This window comes from Cokeromyces recurvatus (genome assembly GCF_025118155.1).
Source record: "Cokeromyces recurvatus strain NRRL 2243 chromosome Unknown BX663scaffold_45, whole genome shotgun sequence".
In the NCBI taxonomy this organism is placed as follows: domain Eukaryota; kingdom Fungi; phylum Mucoromycota; class Mucoromycetes; order Mucorales; family Mucoraceae; genus Cokeromyces; species Cokeromyces recurvatus.
In genome coordinates, this window is record NW_026251431.1 from 106,552 (window position 1) to 127,349 (window position 20,798).

The following is a 20,798-nucleotide window of genomic DNA, read 5'->3' on the forward strand; positions in this document are numbered from 1 at the left end:
ATATAAAGGAATAAAATTTTTATATTATACTATCAATCGAATTTGAGCTCGGTCAAATAATAAGAAAGAAGGGAGGGAAAAACTAAATATAATAAAGTAAATAAAAAATTTTTTGAAGGGTGGGCATAATAACATTTCCTATTTTGTTCTTCAGGTCTAAATAGCAATTCTCAGTCGAAAGAAATTTCTCGAGAGAATTTCTTGAGACCGTCGGAACAAAATAGGAAATGTTATTATGCTAATCCAGAGCTTGAAAGGAATCAGAAGCATCAAAAAATTCGTCTTGACTGGATAGAATCGTCGATGTAAAGTCAACTTGCGCCATTTGATTCCGCTGGTAATGACGAACAAATGTTTCTGATGAAGCCCAGTTACCAAGAGCCACAATGCTGTCTCGAGAAATACCTAGATCTAATGCCCTAGAAGATGCCAACGATCGAATAGAGACCCCATGTTCATTTGTACACAAAGAGATGAAACGACGATGTAACCACTTAGAAACAGTCGATGCGGATAACGGTTCTTTTATATTGTTAGACTTGACAAAGAGAGTCGAATTGTCTGGACGAGCTTGTAGTGCCGGATGATCTTGGATTGCTTTAAAGCATTGAACGGGACATAATTCATAATCCTCGGTATGTGGGTGAACCGTGAAAGGTTTGATAATACGGCGTTTACTACGAGTTTCTTTCGGTGCGACCACTTGAAACTGAAGATGACCATTTTCTAGTACGGAACACGATGCATAGGGGATACGAACCAGGTCAGACGGACGGAGAAAAGCAGCCATTGCCAGGAGAAAAGCCAATTTCTGTTGCAACAACAGGATTGGAGTAGAGGATCTAGAAGCAATAGATCGAGCATAGGCGAAAGCTGGAGACACATCAATAGTCGGCCGGTGTATAGACACTGGAGGATCTTCCTTTGACATATGGTCTATATAAGAGTTAATCAGTTCACTTTCACTAATACTTTTAGAGTTGTCATGGAGATGAGCCACCGCTGTACGTAAAGACTTAAGAGTGGAAGCCAGTAGATTATGCTCTTGACGCATGTCAGCCAGAAAGTTTACTAGATCTGTAGGAGTGTAAGCCGTATAAGAAATCCCATTATTAGTAGCCCAGGCCAGAAATCGTAACTGACTCTTACGGTAGCCCCGATTAGTCCCATTGTTTGCCAACTGCCTTACTAGTAGATCCTCAACCGCTTGTGCATTGAGGTTTTTATGCACTAGTTTATTCCTGATAATGTCCACACGGAGAGCATCCAATTCCGAGGTAACAGTGGGTGTGGAGTCTTGGGGGATGTCGTTTGCACCGATTGTGGGGGCAGGAGCCATGGATCCGTTAGTGCTAGACGTTGAATTAGAGGAAACCAAATCGCGCTGGGCCAGTATGGCACAACTAGAGTGGCCCGGGGAAGTTTTTCTCGTATAATCTTGTGGAGTACCCGAGTGATGAGGTTCCAAGGTGGATTGATGTAAGGATGTGGAAACTTCGTCCATGGGATGGTAAACGCATCCGTATGGATAGCGTCCGGATCGGGAAGCCAAGACACGTACTTTGGTAACAGTTTGGTTGTCCTGTCGGCGAAGAGGTCGATCGAGAACGGGCCCAACAGTTGATTCATCTGGTGGAAAATCGATGGGCGGATTTGCCACTGATTCTTGAAAAATGTTCGACGAGATTCCATATCGGCTATAGTGTTGTGTATTCCACTGATATGTTGTGCTTGAATCATTATCTTGTTGTGAAGGCACCAATTCCAAACTTCGGTTGCCAGTTCCAGTAATGGGAGAGAACGTGTCCCGCCTTGTTTGTTGATGTATGAAAGACTGGTGGTGTTGTCTGTCCTGATCAGCACTGTAGAGTTCTCCGGAATAGGAAAAGTCTTGAGAGCCAGGTGGGCCGCTTTGAGCTCTCTCCAATTGATTGATTGTTCCGCCTCCATTGAAGTCCAATAACCGTGAGCTCGATGCTGTTTCCAACTGCAGCCCCAACCCGTATCGCTCGCGTCCACAAAAATAGTTTGAGTCGGTGTTGATGGTAGGAATGAACGACCGTTCCATTTCTTGAGGTTGTGATACCACCATGAGAGTTCCTCCAGACTGGCTTGATCTAATGGTCGAGGTTTGTCCCAATCGGCATCCGTCTTGACCGTTTGATTCTTGTAATATAGGAGATGTCGAGTATACAGTCGAGCTGGAAAAATTGCAAACGTAGCTGCCTGTATTCGCATCGTCAAGCTGTGTATTACTCGAGGAGTTTGACGATTGGGCTTGTCCAACACTTGCTTGATTGATCGCCGGATGTCGCGAAGTTTCTTGAGAGGGAGAGACGCTGTCATCTTTGTGGTATTCAATACAAAGCCGAGGTGTTCTAGTTGTTGCGTGGGTGTTAAGACCGACTTCTTGAAGTTGACGAGCCAACCTAGTTGTTGAAGAAGAGAAACCACCTTTTGAGATTGTTGAAGAGCTAATTCTTTGCTGTCTGCTACCAAGAGCCAGTCGTCCAAGTAAGCAGAGATCCTGATGCCTTGACAGCGTAGGTGTTCTAAAATGGGCTTGCAGACTTTGGTAAAGACATAGGGACTTGAGGCTAAACCAAAAGCGATTGTACGATACTGGTAGACTTGACCTTTCCATTTCAGACGTAAAAACCGTCTTGAGTCTGGATGGAGACCTATATGAAGGAATGCGTCCGATAAGTCGATTGAGACTAGGTAATCGTTTTGATGGATCATTAATGATACTTCTCGTAATGTGTCCATTTTGAAATGAGGAGCGTGAAGGTATTGGTTGAGGCGCTTGAGATTGAAGACTGGGCGAATGCCTCCATTTTTCTTGGGGATGACAAACATGGAGCTGTAAAACCCTGGTGTTTGTTGAACCGATTCTAGGGAAACAGGTTCTATTGCTTGTTTGGATAAGAGTTCTTGGATGGTCTGATCGATCAGAGGTATTTGATCTTGAGATAGAGGGTGAAAGGATGTTGGATTTATTGTTGTAGGTGGAGTAGTATGAAAATGAATCTTGTAACCGTGTTGAATTATGGTGTCGACGAATGAGTTGATGGGAATTTTTGTCCAGTTTAAATAGTATTTGCTGAGACGACATCCTACTGGGTCGAGTGTTGTAGCTGTAAGTATTGATGTGGTTACTGACGAAATGGGTTGGTGTTCTTCCTGTAGTTGTAGTTGTTGTTGTTGCCACTGTTGCTGTTGTTGGGACGAGAGCTGCTGCTGCTGCTGCTGTTGTTGTTGTTGTTGTTGTTGTTGTTGTTGCTGTAGTTGTTGTAGTTGCTGTTGGTGTTGTTGAGAAAACCACCCTGCTGCGAGGGTGGACCTGCTCGAAAAAACTGCTGATTGGAAACGTTTGAGGAAGAGCTGTTCAAGCCAGAATTACCATTTTGGAAGCGACGACGTTGGCGTTTGTTGATGGTTGCTTCCCGAGTGGCCTTTCTTGCCGCAGTCTGTTGAATCAGAGTATCGTGGAATACATCCAAAGGGAGAGTGTAATTAACTTCATTTGTAGATTTCATGGAGAACGAAGGATCAATCGCACGAAGAGCAATGTTATTACGGGTTTGCGTCATTGATGCACCGAGATGTAACAACAATTTTCGGATATCCTGAAGCATGGTACAATAGCGTTCCAAGTTTGGATTGCCAGCTTCGGATGAGACAAGTTCATGACTAAGAATGTCAAGGGGACGATAAACTGCAGATAGCAAATATTGAAATTGCTTGATGGAATTGTCTTCGTAACGTTGGCCTTTATTCATAAGGCGCTCCGCTGTTGGGATGGTAGCGGGTGCTTTGTAATCCAAATGGGCCATGGGAGGGTAAGACTCAATGATCGTCTTACGTTCGGAGTCAGTAAGTAAAGGTGAAGTGTTCAATGGAGCATTTAAGTTCATCAGTTCAGCAAGACCCTCTGAAGGGGACCAGTCGTAATGGGGTCGGGTACCCATTGAGTGTAGAGGTAAGATAGCAGTGTCATCCGCTGACTGCATCGAGGTAGTGGTAGCATTCTGTAATTGTTCTTGTAGGGCAGCGATCTGTTGCTGCATCATGTGAAATTGTTCTTCAAGGGAGGACATTGAAAATATTAGGAAAAGAAATTTTAGGAAAGAAATATTTGCAACTTTATAGGAAAGTGTGTGACAAATAAGCTGGTAATGACCGAGCGAAAAAGAAGATTGATAGTATAATATAAAAATTTTATTCCTTTATATATCTTTGAATTCGCTATTAAATAAAGATTCAAGAAGATTCTAGCATAATAACATTTCCTATTTTGTTCCGACGGTCTCAAGAAATTCTCTCGAGAAATTTCTTTCGACTGAGAATTACGCCAATTACGCCAATTACGCCAATTACGCCAATTACGCCAATTACGCCAATTACGCCAATTACGGATATTACGGATATTACGGCTATTACGGATATTACGGATATTACGGATATTACGGCTATTACACCAATTACGCCAATTACGGATATTACGGATATTACGCCAATTACGGATATTACGCCAATTACGGATATTACGCCAATTACGGCTATTACGGACATTACGCCAATTACGCCAATTACACTTGTTACGACTATTACTGCTACAGTGACTCACAAAAGTGTGGCAATGTTTTATGATTTTTAGCTTTCCTTAATGCACAACATAAATGAATAAAGATACATTAATAAAAGTATTTTTAATGGAAAGTTGACAAAATTTACATTATTTTTATAGCTTCTTAGTCTCATTTACATCCATGAATGTTTATTTCGACAGCGATCATGTCCTTTTATACGATTTAGCCATTTCGCTGCATGATAATTTTTTCTTTATCTATTTTTTTTTTTTTTTTTTTTTTTTTTTTTTTTTTTTTTTTTTTTTACAAAAACACCATTTTTTTTTATTTTAAGTTATATTTCATATTATTATTGAATTAACAAAAAGGTTTACTTCCTATTTAATATCGTTTTTCTCTCAAATTCATTACTAATCTGAACAACATTTGTGCATCATTCCCACTAACACATAGATCATCACATACATTAGAATGAGACCAATTCCTTATGATAAAAAGTTGGATATTTTAGCAAAACTTAATGCTAAGGAGTCTTATGGGGATATTTCCAAGGCAATGGGTGTTTCAATTAGCACAATTGACAGAATTGCCAAAGAAAATCAAATTAAGATTAACGTAAAAGAAGGTAGACCAAAGAAGATTAGCCCATTACTTACTTGGAAGGTTGATTGCGCGATCTTTTTATATTGGTCATTTTATCACTGCCCGGAACTTACATGGTCAAGGGTATGATATTTCCGCGCAAACCATTCGCAGATTCTTAAAATCGTCTAACTTTGATTCGAAGATTAAGAAATCTGCATTACCATTGACGAATGAGTGTAGACGAAATCGTCTAAAATGGGCCAGAGCTCATAGAAACTGGACGGTTAAGGATTGGAAAAAGGTCGTCTTTAGTGACGAAACAAAGATAATCATTTGGGTTCAGATGGAAAGCAATGGACATGGGTTAAAAAGGGTGAACCTCTAAAAGACCATAACATCAACTGTAAGTACAAAGGTGGGGGTAGAAGCTTAATATTATGGAGTTGTTTCACGCAACATGGTCCTGGTTTTATTGCCAAGATTGAAGGCGGGATGGACTCGCAATTATATTGTGAAATATTAAAAGGTGACTTTATGGAGACGCTCACGGATTATGGCCTTTGTAAGAAAGATGTAATCCTTCAACAAGACAATGATCCGAAGCATACATCTAAATATACAAGAAATTGGTTCAAAAGAAATAAAATAAATGTCCTTGAATGGCCATCATACTCACCTGATCTAAATCCAATTGAAAACCCTTGGTTTTATTTGAAGTGCAGGCTTGCTGCCTATGATAGTCCACTAAAAAACATGGATGAGTTACGGGAGCGAGTTGCTGATGTTTGGTACCATAAAGTTACAGCCGAACTATGCTTAAAACACATAGAAAGTATGCCAAGATGTGTTGAAGCAGTAATTAAAGCAAAAGGTGGTGCTATCAAGTACTAAACATAAAAGGTACGTTATTCATTTCATTTTTCAATAAACTATTTGCATTAAATCTTTATACACATAACTTTTAAGATTATTTTTTCAAAGAAAAGCATTATATAATGAATATATGCTATAAGTATCATCAAAAAGAGGCGACTTCTGTCTTTCTGCCAGTATATACTATATAGTACTTTACTTAATAAATAGACGATTTGTTATTGCCGATTTGCATAAATTACCTAAAATTCTGAAACATTGCCACACTTTTGTGAGTCACTGTAATTATTTGAATCAGATATAGCATTTGAAGCATAATTGACAGCTGAGATTAATTGATCAGTCAGGTTCTTTATTATCAAGGTTAAACGAAATTCATAATTATCTATTGGATATGTCTATGGTTTTATAATATTAAATCAAAAAGTTTTACTCTTTTTCAGAAGACATAAATAAGGATCCATTTTATATAACTTTGAAAGACGGATTTTTTGAAATAAAAGAATTGAACAAAGTTTTCACAAACTTTCTATTTTTCTTATATTTTTTTTCTTTTACCTTACCTTATTTTTTCCTTCTTAATCAACATTTTTTTCTGTGAATCACTTACTAACTATGAATCCTACTTCTGCTTCTGGTGAAACTGGTACTGCTACTTCTATTGCTATTAATTCTGTTGGTGATAACTCTTTCCCTGATGGTTCTTCCTTGTCTTCTTCTGCCATGGTGGATAATTTCTTGGAATCTCAGTCTCCTGTATCTATGGTTATAGACAGTCGAAATTCTGTGGTCTCTGTTGAAGAGCCTAAATCTATCGTAGCATTCGCCCTGGAAGAATTTAGGAGTGAGATGAATGACATATTTAAAACCTTGATCTCAGCAAGAATCAAAAGTGATCAAAAGGCAATTGATGAAGCGTTAAAGAGGATGGAACAAACTAAACTAGCTCTAAAGAGCATCGAGGAATACCATACCCTTGTTAACAGTGAACAGCGTTTGAATAAAAATTCAAACAGCATTAATAATGAAGTTGGCCTTACTTTGAACCGAAGAGATTTGCCAAAGTTCCAATTGAGTACTGCGGTTATCAAGCATTATCCTAATGAAGAATCCTTTGAGTCAGTTGAGCACTTTTTAAGAACTTTTGAAAAAGTCATTACTTCGTCCACAATTGATATAGAAAAAGTATGGAAAAAGTACTTACCTTTGTGCTTGCCACCTGGTGACGATCTGTGGATAGAGAATACCTTGCTGAAATGCAAGAATTGGAAAGAAGCCAGAGAAGCTTTTAGCAAGCATCATGGATCGACAATTGTAACAAGAAGATTTATGGAACAAGTCTTTACCATGAAAATGCATCCAAAGGAAAGTATCGTTGAATATTCAAAAAGATTTTTGCAAACCATGTACAATGCAGGCATCCCTCGTGATGACAGACGGGTAGCTGACCGTTTTCTAGCTTCCTTGATAATACCTGTACAAACGGTTATTAGAATGGCTATTGCCAGCATCAAGAGGAGTGTTGGAGAAGAAGGCACGAAAGATTGGACAGTAGAAAGTCTTACGGAATTGGCAAGAGATATTCTAGGTGATGATAATTCAGCCTACAAGTATGCTACAAGCTTAATCCCAGGTTCTTACTCGGGATTGAAGAAGGCTATAGCAAGAGTCGAAGACACAATCCAAAGAAACATATAAAAGGAAATAAACTCAAAATTCAAAAGCCTGAATCCTGTTTTTGTAAGCATCATGGAAAAAACCGAACTCATAACTCAGAGACGTGTTCCTCCTAACCTCTAAAGTTAAAGAAAATTTTAAACTTACAGAACCTAAAAAAGCTGTAAAGAAGAACGAATGTTTTGTATGTGATGAAACGTATACACCCGGTCGTAAGTGTAAAAAACTTGAAAGTAAAACTGTTCTCGCTGTTGCTTCTGGTCCTGCCCAAGAAGATATTGAGGCAATGGAAAAAGAATTAAATATGGTGGAAACACCTTTAATTAATAATAATTCAGAGCACACCATAATGGAAGATCAATATGAGTGTAAGTTTCCAAATAAAAAGAGAATGAGTAATAAAGAAAATGAAACTAATCCATTTAATTTTCTGACTCCTATTAGGATAGAGAGGACAATCTTAAAGGGTCGCATTGATTCTGGTAGCTCTGTTAGTTTCATTGATGCAAATATTTTTAAAAATAAACTGAATTTAAATAAAATAATAAAACTTAATGGTACTTATAACTTTTTAAATGATAATAATAATGTTTCTCGTATTGGTAAGACTGAACCATTGACTGTTGAGTATACAAATGGTATCAAATTTAAACATTCTTTTGAGATTATAAATTTCAATCGAGAATTCAATTTTGATGTACTGTTAGGAGTTGATATACTTACGAAATTAAATATTTCACTTCATGGTGTAGCATATAAGTTGGATGATGACTACAAAGAGAACGTAGACAATTTTAATAATATTAATCATGATGAGGAGAAAAAGTACTTGCCTGATGAGTCCCCGGCTGGAACACCAGAGCAAAGAAAAACATTTATGATGTACATAAAATCCACTATTAATGAAAACCAGAATATTCCTGAGACATCATCATGTCCAATTAAAGAATCAATTGTTCATTTACCTACTCCTCCTGAAGCAACTGCTTATAGACGTCAATATCCTGTCCCAATTGCTTTACGACCAGTTTTAAATGAGCAAATTAAAACATGGTTACAAAAGGGAATTATTGTGAAATGTAAATTAAATACCTCATTTAATAGTCTATTGCTGTTAGTACCAAAGAAATCAAAGACCGGTAAAATTACTGGTCATAGAGTATGTTTGGATGTAAGATTATTGAATAAAATTTTGCCCCCAAGTTTTAATTATCCAGTGCCGCTAATTAAGGATATCTTCCGGAATTTAGCAGTAAAGAAATATTTTACGACGATTGATCTGTCAAATGCCTATCATAGATTTGAGGTGGCTAAAGAAGATCAACATAAACTTGCATTCACGCATCTAGATGGTAATCAATACATGTTCGTCAAAGCTTGTTTTGGACTTAAATTTTTAACATCACAATTTCAGAAGGTCCTTTCTATATTATTTGAAGGTATGACTTGCGTACAGAATTTTGTAGACGATTGTGTAGTTGCCAGTAGTACTATAGAGCAACATGCCAAAGATGTAAAAATGGTTTTAGAAAAACTAAATAGTGCGAATTTAATTATAAATCCTGATAAATGTAGCTGGTGTCAACATTCTGTAAGATTGCTTGGCTTTGTTGTAGATGCTAAGGGCACAAGAGTTGATACAGTTTTGATTAGCAAAAAGACAAGGAAAGAAAAATGAACAGAAGAAAGGTCTGTGAGAACTTTGTATAGTTTATTAAAAATAATACAAAAATTGTAAAACGAAAGTTTATATGGAAAAACATGAGGGTTATTTATATGTTTTTACAAGTTAAGTGTTGTTAATGGAAATATGATTCAGATAAGCAAGTTTTACCATAATAAAGTGTTTTACATAAAACATTGTCTCCGAATAATTCTGCGATCAATAAGATATATCTTTATTCTTTTTTCTCCCTGAGTTGTCGCTGTTCCTAGATGCATAATGAATTATTATCACTGGGGTGATCAACACATCAATATTAATTCTCAGTGAATATGTCTAGCTGCAACAACACCAATTATTTATGCATTACTATCATTATCATTGTATAAGATCTTATTAACAATATTCAATATTATCAATGTATATATGATATGTATTACTCATGAATAGTTATGTAATTGAATACACCAGTCATAATCCTGTTTTAATTATATATATAATTATTTTTAAATGCTTGAATATTCTAACAATGACTATTATTAAAACTGAATGTAGAATGAATATTATGCTGTGAAGTTCAATATACTAGTTTTATGTGAATAACCTCTTTATTATGTAATAAATGATGGTTTATTTCTATTAACTTAGTTGTAAAGACGACTACAATCATAACAGACCCAATAGAGGGTGTATTGACAGATATTATCGATCGGAACATAGTTCTCACCACAATAACGAGCCAAACTGCCTACTTGGCTGCTAAACTAGAGGATATCAAAAATACCGAAATGAAGGATGTACCTGTTAATAAGGTCAAATTAGCGAAATCACCCGCTAACAGTACTTACAGAAACTATGACGACCACACGAGAGAGAAGTTTATTGAACGAATGATCGAAGGTCCCGTCAAAAGAGGAAGAGTGTCAGCAGTTGCAATAGACTTAGGAATAACACCTACTACTGCTAATCGTTGGTGGAAACTTTATCAAGAGACAGACGACGTTCTGTATAAGAAATCAGAGAGAAATGTTGGCCGACCTCGTACTTTTACTGAGGAACACGAGGAATACATTCAAGAAATAGTGGAGAAAAATCCATAATTGTGTGCTGTTGATATTATTGACTCGTTGACTTCCAAGTTCGAAGGCTTTTCAATTTCCAAATACCAAATGAATCATCACTTGAAAAACAATATGTTCATCACCGTAAAGAAGCCAAACTTTGAAGAAAAGATCAGAATCTCAGACGATAACTTACAAATGAGATATGAATGGTTCATGAAGTGGAAGGATTCATACCTAGGCTTCGATAAAAACTGCATTTTCATTGATGAGGCTGGCTTTAATATCAATATGAGGAGCAACTGGGCAAGATCATTTATAGGAAAACCTGCCTTTGTAGAACTTGATAAGGCTCGTGCACCATCTCATACTATCATCGGTACTATCCACTCCTCCAGTGTTATTCATGTCATAATGAAAAAGCCCCCACCAAGGAAAGAAAAGGCCCCAAAACCAGTGGCAGGTAAAAGAGGAAAATCTAAAAAAAGAAAGCTTGCAAAGGGCAAAGAAAGAGCAGGCGAAATAATTATTGAGGAAACTGTTGTAGAGTATGTCGAGGTTGAAAGCATTGTTGACGCTGAAGCCAAAAAACCCCTCTCTAAAGGCACGACTACGGCTCATTTCATAAAGTTCATGAACGAGCTACTTAATATTATGGATATGGACGAAAGTCTAAAGGGTAGCTATCTTGTGATGGATAACTGCACCATTCACAAATCACACCTTATGAATAGAAAAATTGAGAGCAGAGGATATAGAGTCATGTATTTGCCTCCGTATTCACCAGAGCTGAATGCAATTGAAAACTTCTGGGCTCTAGTAAAAAGAAAAATGAAGCGCGAGAACCTTATGACTGAGGAAACTCTATCTCAAAGAATAACTGATGCTTGCAATGATGTATGTGTTAGTGATTTTTGTGGATTCTGTGGTCATTCTAAGCGCCATATCACCTATTGTCGAGATAAAATGCACTTTTAATCAATCGCCAATCTATAACCGCCGAAGTAATTTTTCCATTAGGCCAATAAAATATTTTAAAATAACCGATCATTTTTTATTATTTCGCTAAGTTATTTTTTTATTAGCTCCAAATTATTTTTTTATTATCACCATTTTAATTTCTAAATCAGCCAATATTTACCAACCTTATTGTTAATAAATACACATACACATATATATTGTTACACACGAATATATATTTACAACTACAACTATTAGAATGAGTAAAACATATATGTTCAGGATTCAGGAAATCAGAAGAACCAGCATTTCGAGGATCTTCATGAGCACGACTCGTTTTTATCTTGATACCCGTTGTAGGACTATAATAAGTTGGAGATATACCTTCCTCTTCAATAAAACGTTCCTCTAAAGGATAACCCTCTGGTGCCAAATTAAGTCTAATCATTGTGGGTTGACGTTTTTGTGTTATATGAATATTAACAATCGTCTTTCCTGCTGGATTATTGACAGGTAATCGAGATGGTACAAACCGATCAATTCGTGCAAAAGGATTTGTAGGTGAATCAATTGCTTCATAAATATCCCATTCTGTATTCATACCAGCAATTGTATGTCTTTTGTTCATATTTAATGAATTATTATCAATCGTCATATTTTTTTAATATATATAATATATATATATAAATATGTATAAAAAAAATAATGAAGTGAAATAAGATAAAAAAGAATGTTAATCAGAGATAGTCTTTCTTTTTATTATGCAGCAGCAGTAAAATAATATGAAACTTGAAGCCTTTTTTTTTATTAATAAATATAAAAATCAGTCTTCTCTGATACTTACTGTCTGTATATTCCCGTTAAGCTATTTCCAACTGTATGATAAATAAGAAGTATTATTTCCTAGAATATCTATCTGTTCAATCATATTGATCTTTCCTGTTAATAAATAAAAAGTTATTAATATATACACACACATATATATATATATATTTGAAATAAGTCAAGTAGACGATAGTTTTGTCCCAAGAAATGTCCAATATTGACCAAACAGCTGACATGACCAATGAATGAATTTATTAAGGTACTATATACATCTGAACGTTGTTTGTATAAACGCTTCAAATTAGTCTAAAAGCATCTTGGCGAAAAAAAAAAACCACCGGAACTTAGTGGATTATGAATTTACAGTATTACCAAATAAAATGTCTATGCCGTTTCATAATAATATGCTTTGTTTTATTATTAGTGTCACAACATGCACATATCATTATTATTTATGGTTCTTAAATAATCTCCTCTCTTTTAATATCATTACTTTTTTTTTCTTTCTCCTTTCTCTTTTATTTTATAACAAAAAAAAAAAAATGTCGTTTTTTACCAACTTGATTACAGAAGTAAGCAATTTTTTCGATTCATCTACTGATAATGAAGGACAAGATGACTTTATTGAGCAACAATTAATGAATGAAACTCATCGATATAATTCTTTTGCTGCTGTAAGACATAATGCACAAGTAAAATATTATGTTGATGGTCAAAACTATTGCTGGTAAAATAAGAATAAGAATAAGAATAGTAATAATAATAAAAGAAACTTATTTATATGTATTGCAGGGCTGTCTCTGAGGCTATAGAAAATGCAAAAGAATGTATTTATATCGAAGATTGGTGGTTGGTAATATGAATATCTCGTCTGTCTATTCATCTTACTCATTCATTTTTATTTATTTATTTATTTATTATAGACTCCTGAGCTGGTAAATAAAATATATACACATAATATAATCTATTCATATAAAATTGACATACTATATATACAAGTTCATGCGTCGTCCACCTTCTAAATATCCTGAATATCGTCTGGATACTTTATTAAAAAGAAAGGCAGACCAAGGTGTAAAAATTTATGTTGTTGTATACAAGGTAAATTATCCCTATAATTAGAATTAAAAACAGGTAACACAAATTAACTTGTATCATATAAATATATAATTATTAGGAAGTGGAATTGGCTTTGACTTTAGATAGTAGACATACAAAGGATGCCCTTCAAGCTCTAAGTGATAATATTATTGGTACTTTAAAAGCAAATTATAAATACGCACACACACACACATATATATATATGTATGTATATAAAACTTACATTTATTTCAAGTTCAAAGACATCCTGATCATGATATTGGAGGCACCTTCTTTTGGTCCCATCATGAAAAGTTTGTTATTATCGATAATCAAACCGCATTTTTAGGTGGGATTGATTTATGCTTTGGGTAAAAAAAAAAAAAAAAAAAAAAAAAAAAAAAAATCAAATAGAAAGTATACATATAATATGTGTTGTTGTACTTAATATTATTATATAAAAAGTCGATGGGATACACATGGTCATCCTTTAGCTGATTTTAATGGAAATGACCCTGAAAGTGAATTATTTCCAGGTTTAGTAATCATTTAAGTAAACTTTAAATATAAGATCAAATAACTAAATTCATTTATAGGTCAAGATTATAATGATGCTCGTGTAAGAGACTTTGAACACGGTAAGAAGAAGAAGAAAAAAAAAGTGATTCCAAATATACAAAATAGAAACTTATATTAATACCTATTATGTATTATATTATGTCATTCAAGTCAAGGATTGGGATATGCGTCTTATTGATAAAACAGTTATTCCTAGAATGCCATGGCATGATATGTCTTTATGTGTTGTATGTATACACTCATACATACACATATTCACCCTATTTTATTGACGTTGTATTCATCTGATTTTTATATAATTAGATGGGTACTCCTGTATTAGATGTTGCACGCCACTTTTGTGAACGTTGGAACTTTATAAAACACGATAAAGCCATGAACAAAGACGCTATTCCTTTTTTACAACCTCCTTTAGGTGGTATGGGTCATCAACAAAATTATATGGAAGAACATCCTGAAGAACATCATTTTAGGAAAATTCTTTACAGACATAGAACTCACAATGTTACAGGTACTATGAGAGCTCAAGTACTTCGTAGTAGTGCTAAATGGAGTTCGGGTATCGAACTTGAGGTATTTATATCATGATTATTTTCCATATATATATATTCATCATCTTTGTCTCTCTCCCTTCTTAATATATATACACATATATATGTATATTTATTTATATAGCACTCTATTCAAAATGCTTATATTGCTACTATTCTTGCTGCTGATCATTATATTTATATTGAAAACCAATTTTTTAGTAAAGTTTTGTAATATAGAAAAAAAGAATAGGCAATGCTAAAAATGAATTGATTTTTTTTTCTTTTAGTTACTGCTACAGATAATAAGGAAGATAATATGATCAAGAATCAAATAGGTAATGCTATTGTTAAACGTATCATTCGTGCACATGAAGAGCAAGAAAAGTTTAAAGTATTTGTATTGATGCCCTTAATGCCTGCTTTCCCTGCTGATCTTAGTACAAAGGATGCAGCTACTGCTAGGTAGTAAAAAAAACATGTTAATGACTACTGCTACTATTACTACTACAATGATGATAATAATAATAACATTTCCATCATTTCATTTCTTTATTAGATTGGTTATGCATTATCAATATATTTCTATTTGTCGTGGTTCTGACAGTATTGTTGAAAAGCTTAAATCGTGTGGTATCAATCCGGATGATTATATTCGATTTTATAGTTTGAGAAGTTATGATCGTATTAAACGTAGTCAATTGGAGGAATTATTAGTCAAGGCAGCAGGCTATACAAGTACAACTCATCAACAACTATCAAATGCAGATGGTGAAGAAGGTGAGACAGCACAAATAGTTCATCATGCTGGTGATCCAGAATTTGTGGAAGGCACAGAAGGTTCATTTGGTGTAGAAGAAGATGTAGAATATAGTCGTATTCCAAGTGAAAACAATTATAATTATAATTATAATCCTGAAGATGAAGGAATTGCAGCTGATTCGATCGCTAAGGATGCTATGTTGGATGGTGATATCGAAGCTGAGCCTTGGGTCAATGATACACAACAAGAACAACCACGTGATGAAGAAGCAGAAAGAGAAGAAGCAAGTGATTATGTTACAGAAGAACTTTATATTCACGCAAAACTTTTAATTGCAGATGATAAAGTCGTTATCATGGGCTCTTGTAACCTCAATGATCGCTCACAGTGTGGTGATCGTGATTCTGAAATTGCTTTACTTGTTGAAGATCAAGAGACGATACCCTCTCGAATGAATGGTCACTATTATGAGGCCAGTCGTTTTGCTGCTTCCTTAAGACGTAGTTTATGGAAAGAGCATTTAGGTTTACTTCCATGTAACGAACCTGACCAAGTTACTAATAATATGTTACCTTTACCTGTACCTCAAGATGATTATACAGGTACAGAAGAAGATGAACAAGTTATTGATCCTCTTGATGATGAAACACTTGAAAGATGGAATTTTACAGCAAAAACAAATACTGTGGCTTTCCGTGAAGTATTTCATTGTGTTCCTGATGACACTGGTAAATAAATTAAATATATAAATATGTTTATGTATATTTTTACTAAGCGTAGGGTTTTTTTTATTTAAATAATAGTCACTGATTGGGAGGAATATAAAAGCTTTTACCCTGATCCTAACCAAATTGATATAGGACATGTTTATGATCCAGAGATGTCAGTAGAAGATATAAGAGATCGATTAGCTAATATTCATGGTCATTTAGTTGAATTCCCTTATCATTTCTTGGAAAATGTTGATCTTCAAGGAGACTCTATTCCATTCATTGGTGATGATATTCAAGAATTATATACTTGAATAGGAAAATAAGCTTTTATTATTATTATTATTAAAACACGTTTTTTTTTAATAAAAAAAAAAAGAGAACCTTAATATTACATAATATAAGGATTATGAATCATACGGAAAAGTACGGATGAACCTAGTTTAATTTATTATGTAGAAGGACGAATTATTATCATACTATGTTTTTTCCTTTTTACAAATAAATATATTATGACAATTTTTGGAAGCTTACCTTTTTTCGGTCTTGCTGTTTCATCACAAAAGAAACCGGCAGAACGTATTCGTAAAAGTATTGGACCCACTCTTTCAAATGTATTAAAACGACAACACCAACCATTTTCAACGTCTACAGTACAAAAGACGATATCTGCTACTAAAGCAAATAGGTCGTCTTCTAATTATTATTATAAACAAAATAATAATAGTTCTTCATCATCGACTAAAGGACCTGAGAAGGTCATAGTCACTGAAGGTTCAATGCTCAATCACTTCCCAAGCCCCAACTTAATACCTACACTTCATTCTTTATTATTCGGCAGTAATAATAATAATAGTAGTAGTAGTCCTTCATCATCATCAAGTCCTTTTATACGACAACAACAAGTATGTAATAATTGTTATGGTCCTCATTCAACTGATTTTTGTCCTTGTTAAAGAACAACAACGTAAAGTCAAATGCTTTGTGTCATGACTTTGTGTGAATATTATTCCCTTTTCATTTATTTATTAATAAAAAGTATATATTTTTATACAATCTTGAACTCAGTTCTCCTTTTTATTTCAACATTCACATCTTGTCTTGCACTCACAACCTATACCAGAACCACGACCTATATTTAATAAAGGAGAGATAAATAAAAATATATATAAATAAATACACATACACATATATATTGTTACACACGAATGTATATTTACAACTACAACTATTAGAATGAGTAAAACATATATGTTCAGGATTCAGGAAATCAGAAGAACCAGCATTTCGAGGATCTTCATGAGCACGACTCGTTTTTATCTTGATACCCGTTGTAGGACTATAATAAGTTGGAGATATACCTTCCTCTTCAATAAAACGTTCCTCTAAAGGATAACCCTCTGGTGCCAAATTAAGTCTAATCATTGTGGGTTGACGTTTTTGTGTTATATGAATATTAACAATCGTCTTTCCTGCTGGATTATTGACAGGTAATCGAGATGGTACAAACCGATCAATTCGTGCAAAAGGATTTGTAGGTGAATCAATTGCTTCATAAATATCCCATTCTGTATTCATACCAGCAATTGTATGTCTTTTGTTCATATTTAATGAATTATTATCAATCGTCATATTTTTAAAATATATATAAAATATATATATAAATATGTATAAAAAAATAGTGAAGTGAAATAAGATGAAAAAGAATGTTAATCAGAGACAGTCTTTCTTTTTATTATGCAGTAGTAAAATAATATGAAACTTGAAGCCTTTTTTTTTTTTTTTTTTTTTTTTTTTTAAATTCAACGAATAGAAAATGGTAACTTTTAGTCTTAAAATAATGTCCTGATCCTTTTTCTTTTTTTTGTAAGGAAAATTTCTATCCTATAGATTATCATTGACTTATTCTTCTGCTATCTCCAATAATCCTTAAATACATCAAAATAAAATATTCCTATTTCTATTTCTCTACTCCATAAAAAAGAAAAGGCCACAAAGTACCGAGATTTAGAATAGATTATTAGACTATGATAACAAGACAATTTATCTTTTGATTTCTTTTCTACTAAAATTAGTACGAGTAAAGCGCAATACATGACTTTCCTCTGCAAGTAGACTGATTGATTAGAAACTGTTCACACCACTTTTAATAGAAGAAGACCTTATTCTTGTATTAAAATATTCTAGTCATTTAGATGATAAAAGAAAAAAAGAAAAAGAAAGCTCAAAATATATTCTATCCTGTAAAAAAAAAAACACTTAATGCATTTACAAGGTCTCACAAGCTAATGTACATAAAGCTACCAAGAGGAAAGACCCTCCTGCTGTAATAACAGCAAAAAGAAGTGCAAAGAGAAGCCGCCAAACTAATACTTCAGCAGCATCATCCTCTAAAAGTAAAAACAAATGTAGTTCTTGCCAAGAGGAGGGGCATAACTCTGCAAGAAGTCCCCACTGCAAAAACTGTAATTTAAAGCTAGCAGAACTTTTACAAATTAAACTTGGAATCAACTTATCAAAGATATACTCTCTCTCTGTTCCATTTGCAACTTTCCGCAAGAATACTCCCAACAAAGCCAGTTCTTTGGAAAAGGTCAAGGCTGTATCAAGCTTTATCCGTAAAGTCATGTTCAAAGCACAACTATTTATAAACTTTTTTATTCTGCAATACCCAAGCAAGTTGACAAATGACTTTTTTTGATCAAAATTTTTGGGTACACTATTTCAAGAGTGATTAGGGGAAGCTCAGATGATGTAGGGCTAATTCTACAGGCTTACAAAGACACGAAAAAGGAAAGACCTGCAGAAACAGAATCTAGATGTGGTTCAACTTACAAGCTCTTTTGTTGGACTATCTGCCACTATAAATGGTAGCTTGTTTGTTCCAGAAAATAGATTAAAGAGTTATGAACAATCTCTGTCAACTGCATGTGAAACTGTCGCAACAACATACAATAACTACTATGTTGAAAACTTTGAAAATATTATATGTAACTACTTTATCTATACATTAAGGACAAAGTATCCAGTAAGCAGCGAGAGATAAAAACAAACTCTTTAATATACATGTTCAGTTTCTCAAATTTTTTTATACTAAAACTGTATAAACTAGAATGAGAAAGTTGGCTGTATCAAGAACTTGGTATATGATCAAGTGCTTACACATTCCCAGTCATCCTCTATACCTAATGATATTCTTGCCCTTTTTGATCCGGATGTGGCCAATAATCTCCCAAGCTTCTTAAATCCTTTGATTTCAGAAGTGAAGAATCGCATGTCCAAGCTTCCAGTGTCTAAAGAAAGCTTAAACAATGAACCCTTCAAAATTCTATCCGCATTAAGGGCATATCCTTAAAAAAAATACGATGATATATACAAGGCCCAAACCCCTCAAAATGACAAAAGCGATTTGATTAAATCCCTAACTTCCAAGACGTTTTAGTCTATTCCCAAATCCTGGATTGCACTGGCGATTCATAAAGATGGATGCTCAGAACCTAACCGGAATTTTCCCAGATGCTAAACAAAAAAAAAAAAAAAAAAAAAAAAAAAAAAAAGCAAGCTAATGAATTATCTCCTTTCGATCATAAACAATGATGCTTCTATCAAATGTTTGACTTTCAGAAGCTGGGCATTCAAAGGTATACATTACTATTACATATATCTATAAATCAAATTACTGACGAAAAAAAAAATTACAGTTGTGAAAAGCTTCAAGCACTGCCTGAACAAAAAGGAAAGATGCTTCTCAATGGATTGTATACTGATGGCTACACATGCAGAGTTCTATTTGCTAGAAAAGTGCTTCCATCATCACCATAAGACAATATCTGTCTAGAGTTGAACGATTTTACAAGCGAAGAGATGGACAAGCATTTCCGTCCATGTACTGTAGACCCAGGAAGACGGGATCCTTTTGTTTCTTATCACAGTGGCACTAAAATACGACGCTTGTCCTCAATCGAATATTACAATATGGGTGGAAGTGTAAGACGAATGAAAGAACAACAGAAGCGTAAACAGAAACAAGGTATTGAAAAGATTGAAACAGACATTCCTTCGCCTAAAACTGCGTCTGTGGAACAATTTGTTTTGTACATAACTTACATGCTGCAGCACATGAATACTTTGCTTAATTTCTACAGCTTTGAAACTTCTAAGATTAAATGGTTGAACTACCTCAGTTCCCAAAAAGCCATCCAAGAAAGTGTCAACATCTTAATAAATGGTGTAAAGAAGTATAATAAAAGTAGGAGAAAGAAGACAAAGGAAAACAGAAAAAGAAGGAGGAAAATTCGCAAGCCTCGTACTGCTCAAGAAGAAAGAGCACTCACCACCATCCCAAAATCAAAAAGGTGTACACTTTTATTATTATTATTATTATTATTTCAGTAAACTCTAACTATTATATCTGTAACTTACAGCAGAAACAACAAAGCCTGTTTTGAAAAGGGAAACAGCAGCAAGATGCCTCAGGTGGTCTTTGGTGACGGACTAAAAAAAAAACAAGATTCATATCAAGTTCAAAGGTCTCCATCATGGCATATCTAACAAAATATATCAACAATTAAAAACAAGGCAAAGGCTTGGAGAACTCTTGCTACTAGACATCAACGAATTTAATACATCAAAGGTTATTAAGAAAAAAACAAAACATAGTTTACATATTGCACTTTCAGCTAAAACCAATTCTTCATAGATCTGCAATTCTTGCTTTAAAAATGATATAGAAAATTTGAAGTGTAGGGAAGATGACCATGATAAAAAAATCCATCAAGTATTGAAGTGTAAAACTTGCAATATCTTTTGGAATCGAGATGTAATGGCCAGTAAAAAATATGTTTTACATAGCTCAGTCTATATAGAATGACAATGATCGCCCCACTGTCTTTCACACGAC

General features: G+C 34.3%; 7 protein-coding genes across 7 annotated transcripts; 5 read left to right on the plus strand and 2 right to left on the minus strand.

Annotated features, from left to right (window-relative positions):
- The first annotated feature begins 6,379 nt into the window (after nt 1–6,379).
- On the plus strand, nt 6,380–7,507 carry BX663DRAFT_526144 (uncharacterized protein). Its single transcript, XM_051529869.1, has 3 exons — nt 6,380–6,448; nt 6,614–7,025; nt 7,091–7,507. Exons 2-3 carry the CDS (start codon nt 6,666–6,668, stop codon nt 7,151–7,153), a joined length of 423 nt encoding a protein of 140 aa, XP_051378074.1. The 5' UTR covers nt 6,380–6,448; nt 6,614–6,665; the 3' UTR covers nt 7,154–7,507.
- Nucleotides 7,508–11,605: 4,098 nt separating this feature from the next.
- BX663DRAFT_526155 (uncharacterized protein) lies at nt 11,606–12,066 on the minus strand (the record flags this gene model as incomplete). Its single annotated transcript, XM_051529870.1, has 1 exon — nt 11,606–12,066. A coding segment is annotated over one exon (461 nt), but the record flags the coding sequence as incomplete, so codon positions are not given.
- Nucleotides 12,067–12,729: 663 nt separating this feature from the next.
- On the plus strand, nt 12,730–16,361 carry BX663DRAFT_526183 (uncharacterized protein). Its single transcript, XM_051529871.1, has 13 exons — nt 12,730–13,089; nt 13,160–13,171; nt 13,236–13,337; nt 13,414–13,489; nt 13,573–13,687; nt 13,782–13,852; nt 13,913–13,954; nt 14,046–14,122; nt 14,199–14,468; nt 14,571–14,646; nt 14,716–14,890; nt 14,985–15,916; nt 15,992–16,361. The coding sequence occupies exons 1-13, from the start codon at nt 13,018–13,020 to the stop codon at nt 16,210–16,212; spliced, it is 2,241 nt and encodes a 746-aa protein (XP_051378076.1). The 5' UTR covers nt 12,730–13,017; the 3' UTR covers nt 16,213–16,361.
- BX663DRAFT_565017 (uncharacterized protein) lies at nt 16,362–16,911 on the plus strand. The gene has a single exon (XM_051532063.1). It carries the CDS (start codon nt 16,411–16,413, stop codon nt 16,852–16,854), a length of 444 nt encoding a protein of 147 aa, XP_051378077.1. The 5' UTR covers nt 16,362–16,410; the 3' UTR covers nt 16,855–16,911.
- On the minus strand, nt 16,912–17,619 carry BX663DRAFT_526190 (uncharacterized protein). The gene is made up of 2 exons (XM_051529872.1): nt 17,119–17,619; nt 16,912–17,030 (listed from the first exon to the last, which is right to left on the minus strand). Exons 1-2 carry the CDS (start codon nt 17,528–17,530, stop codon nt 16,981–16,983), a joined length of 462 nt encoding a protein of 153 aa, XP_051378078.1. The 5' UTR covers nt 17,531–17,619; the 3' UTR covers nt 16,912–16,980.
- A 1,151-nt stretch (nt 17,620–18,770) lies between these two features.
- On the plus strand, nt 18,771–19,253 carry BX663DRAFT_443775 (uncharacterized protein; the record flags this gene model as incomplete). Its single annotated transcript, XM_051523585.1, has 2 exons — nt 18,771–18,926; nt 19,011–19,253. Coding segments are annotated over 2 exons (399 nt in total), but the record flags the coding sequence as incomplete, so codon positions are not given.
- A 213-nt stretch (nt 19,254–19,466) lies between these two features.
- BX663DRAFT_271679 (uncharacterized protein) lies at nt 19,467–20,741 on the plus strand. The gene is made up of 4 exons (XM_051521953.1): nt 19,467–19,539; nt 19,600–20,253; nt 20,323–20,531; nt 20,598–20,741. Exons 2-3 carry the CDS (start codon nt 19,763–19,765, stop codon nt 20,447–20,449), a joined length of 618 nt encoding a protein of 205 aa, XP_051378080.1. The 5' UTR covers nt 19,467–19,539; nt 19,600–19,762; the 3' UTR covers nt 20,450–20,531; nt 20,598–20,741.
- The last annotated feature ends 57 nt before the right edge of the window (nt 20,742–20,798 follow it).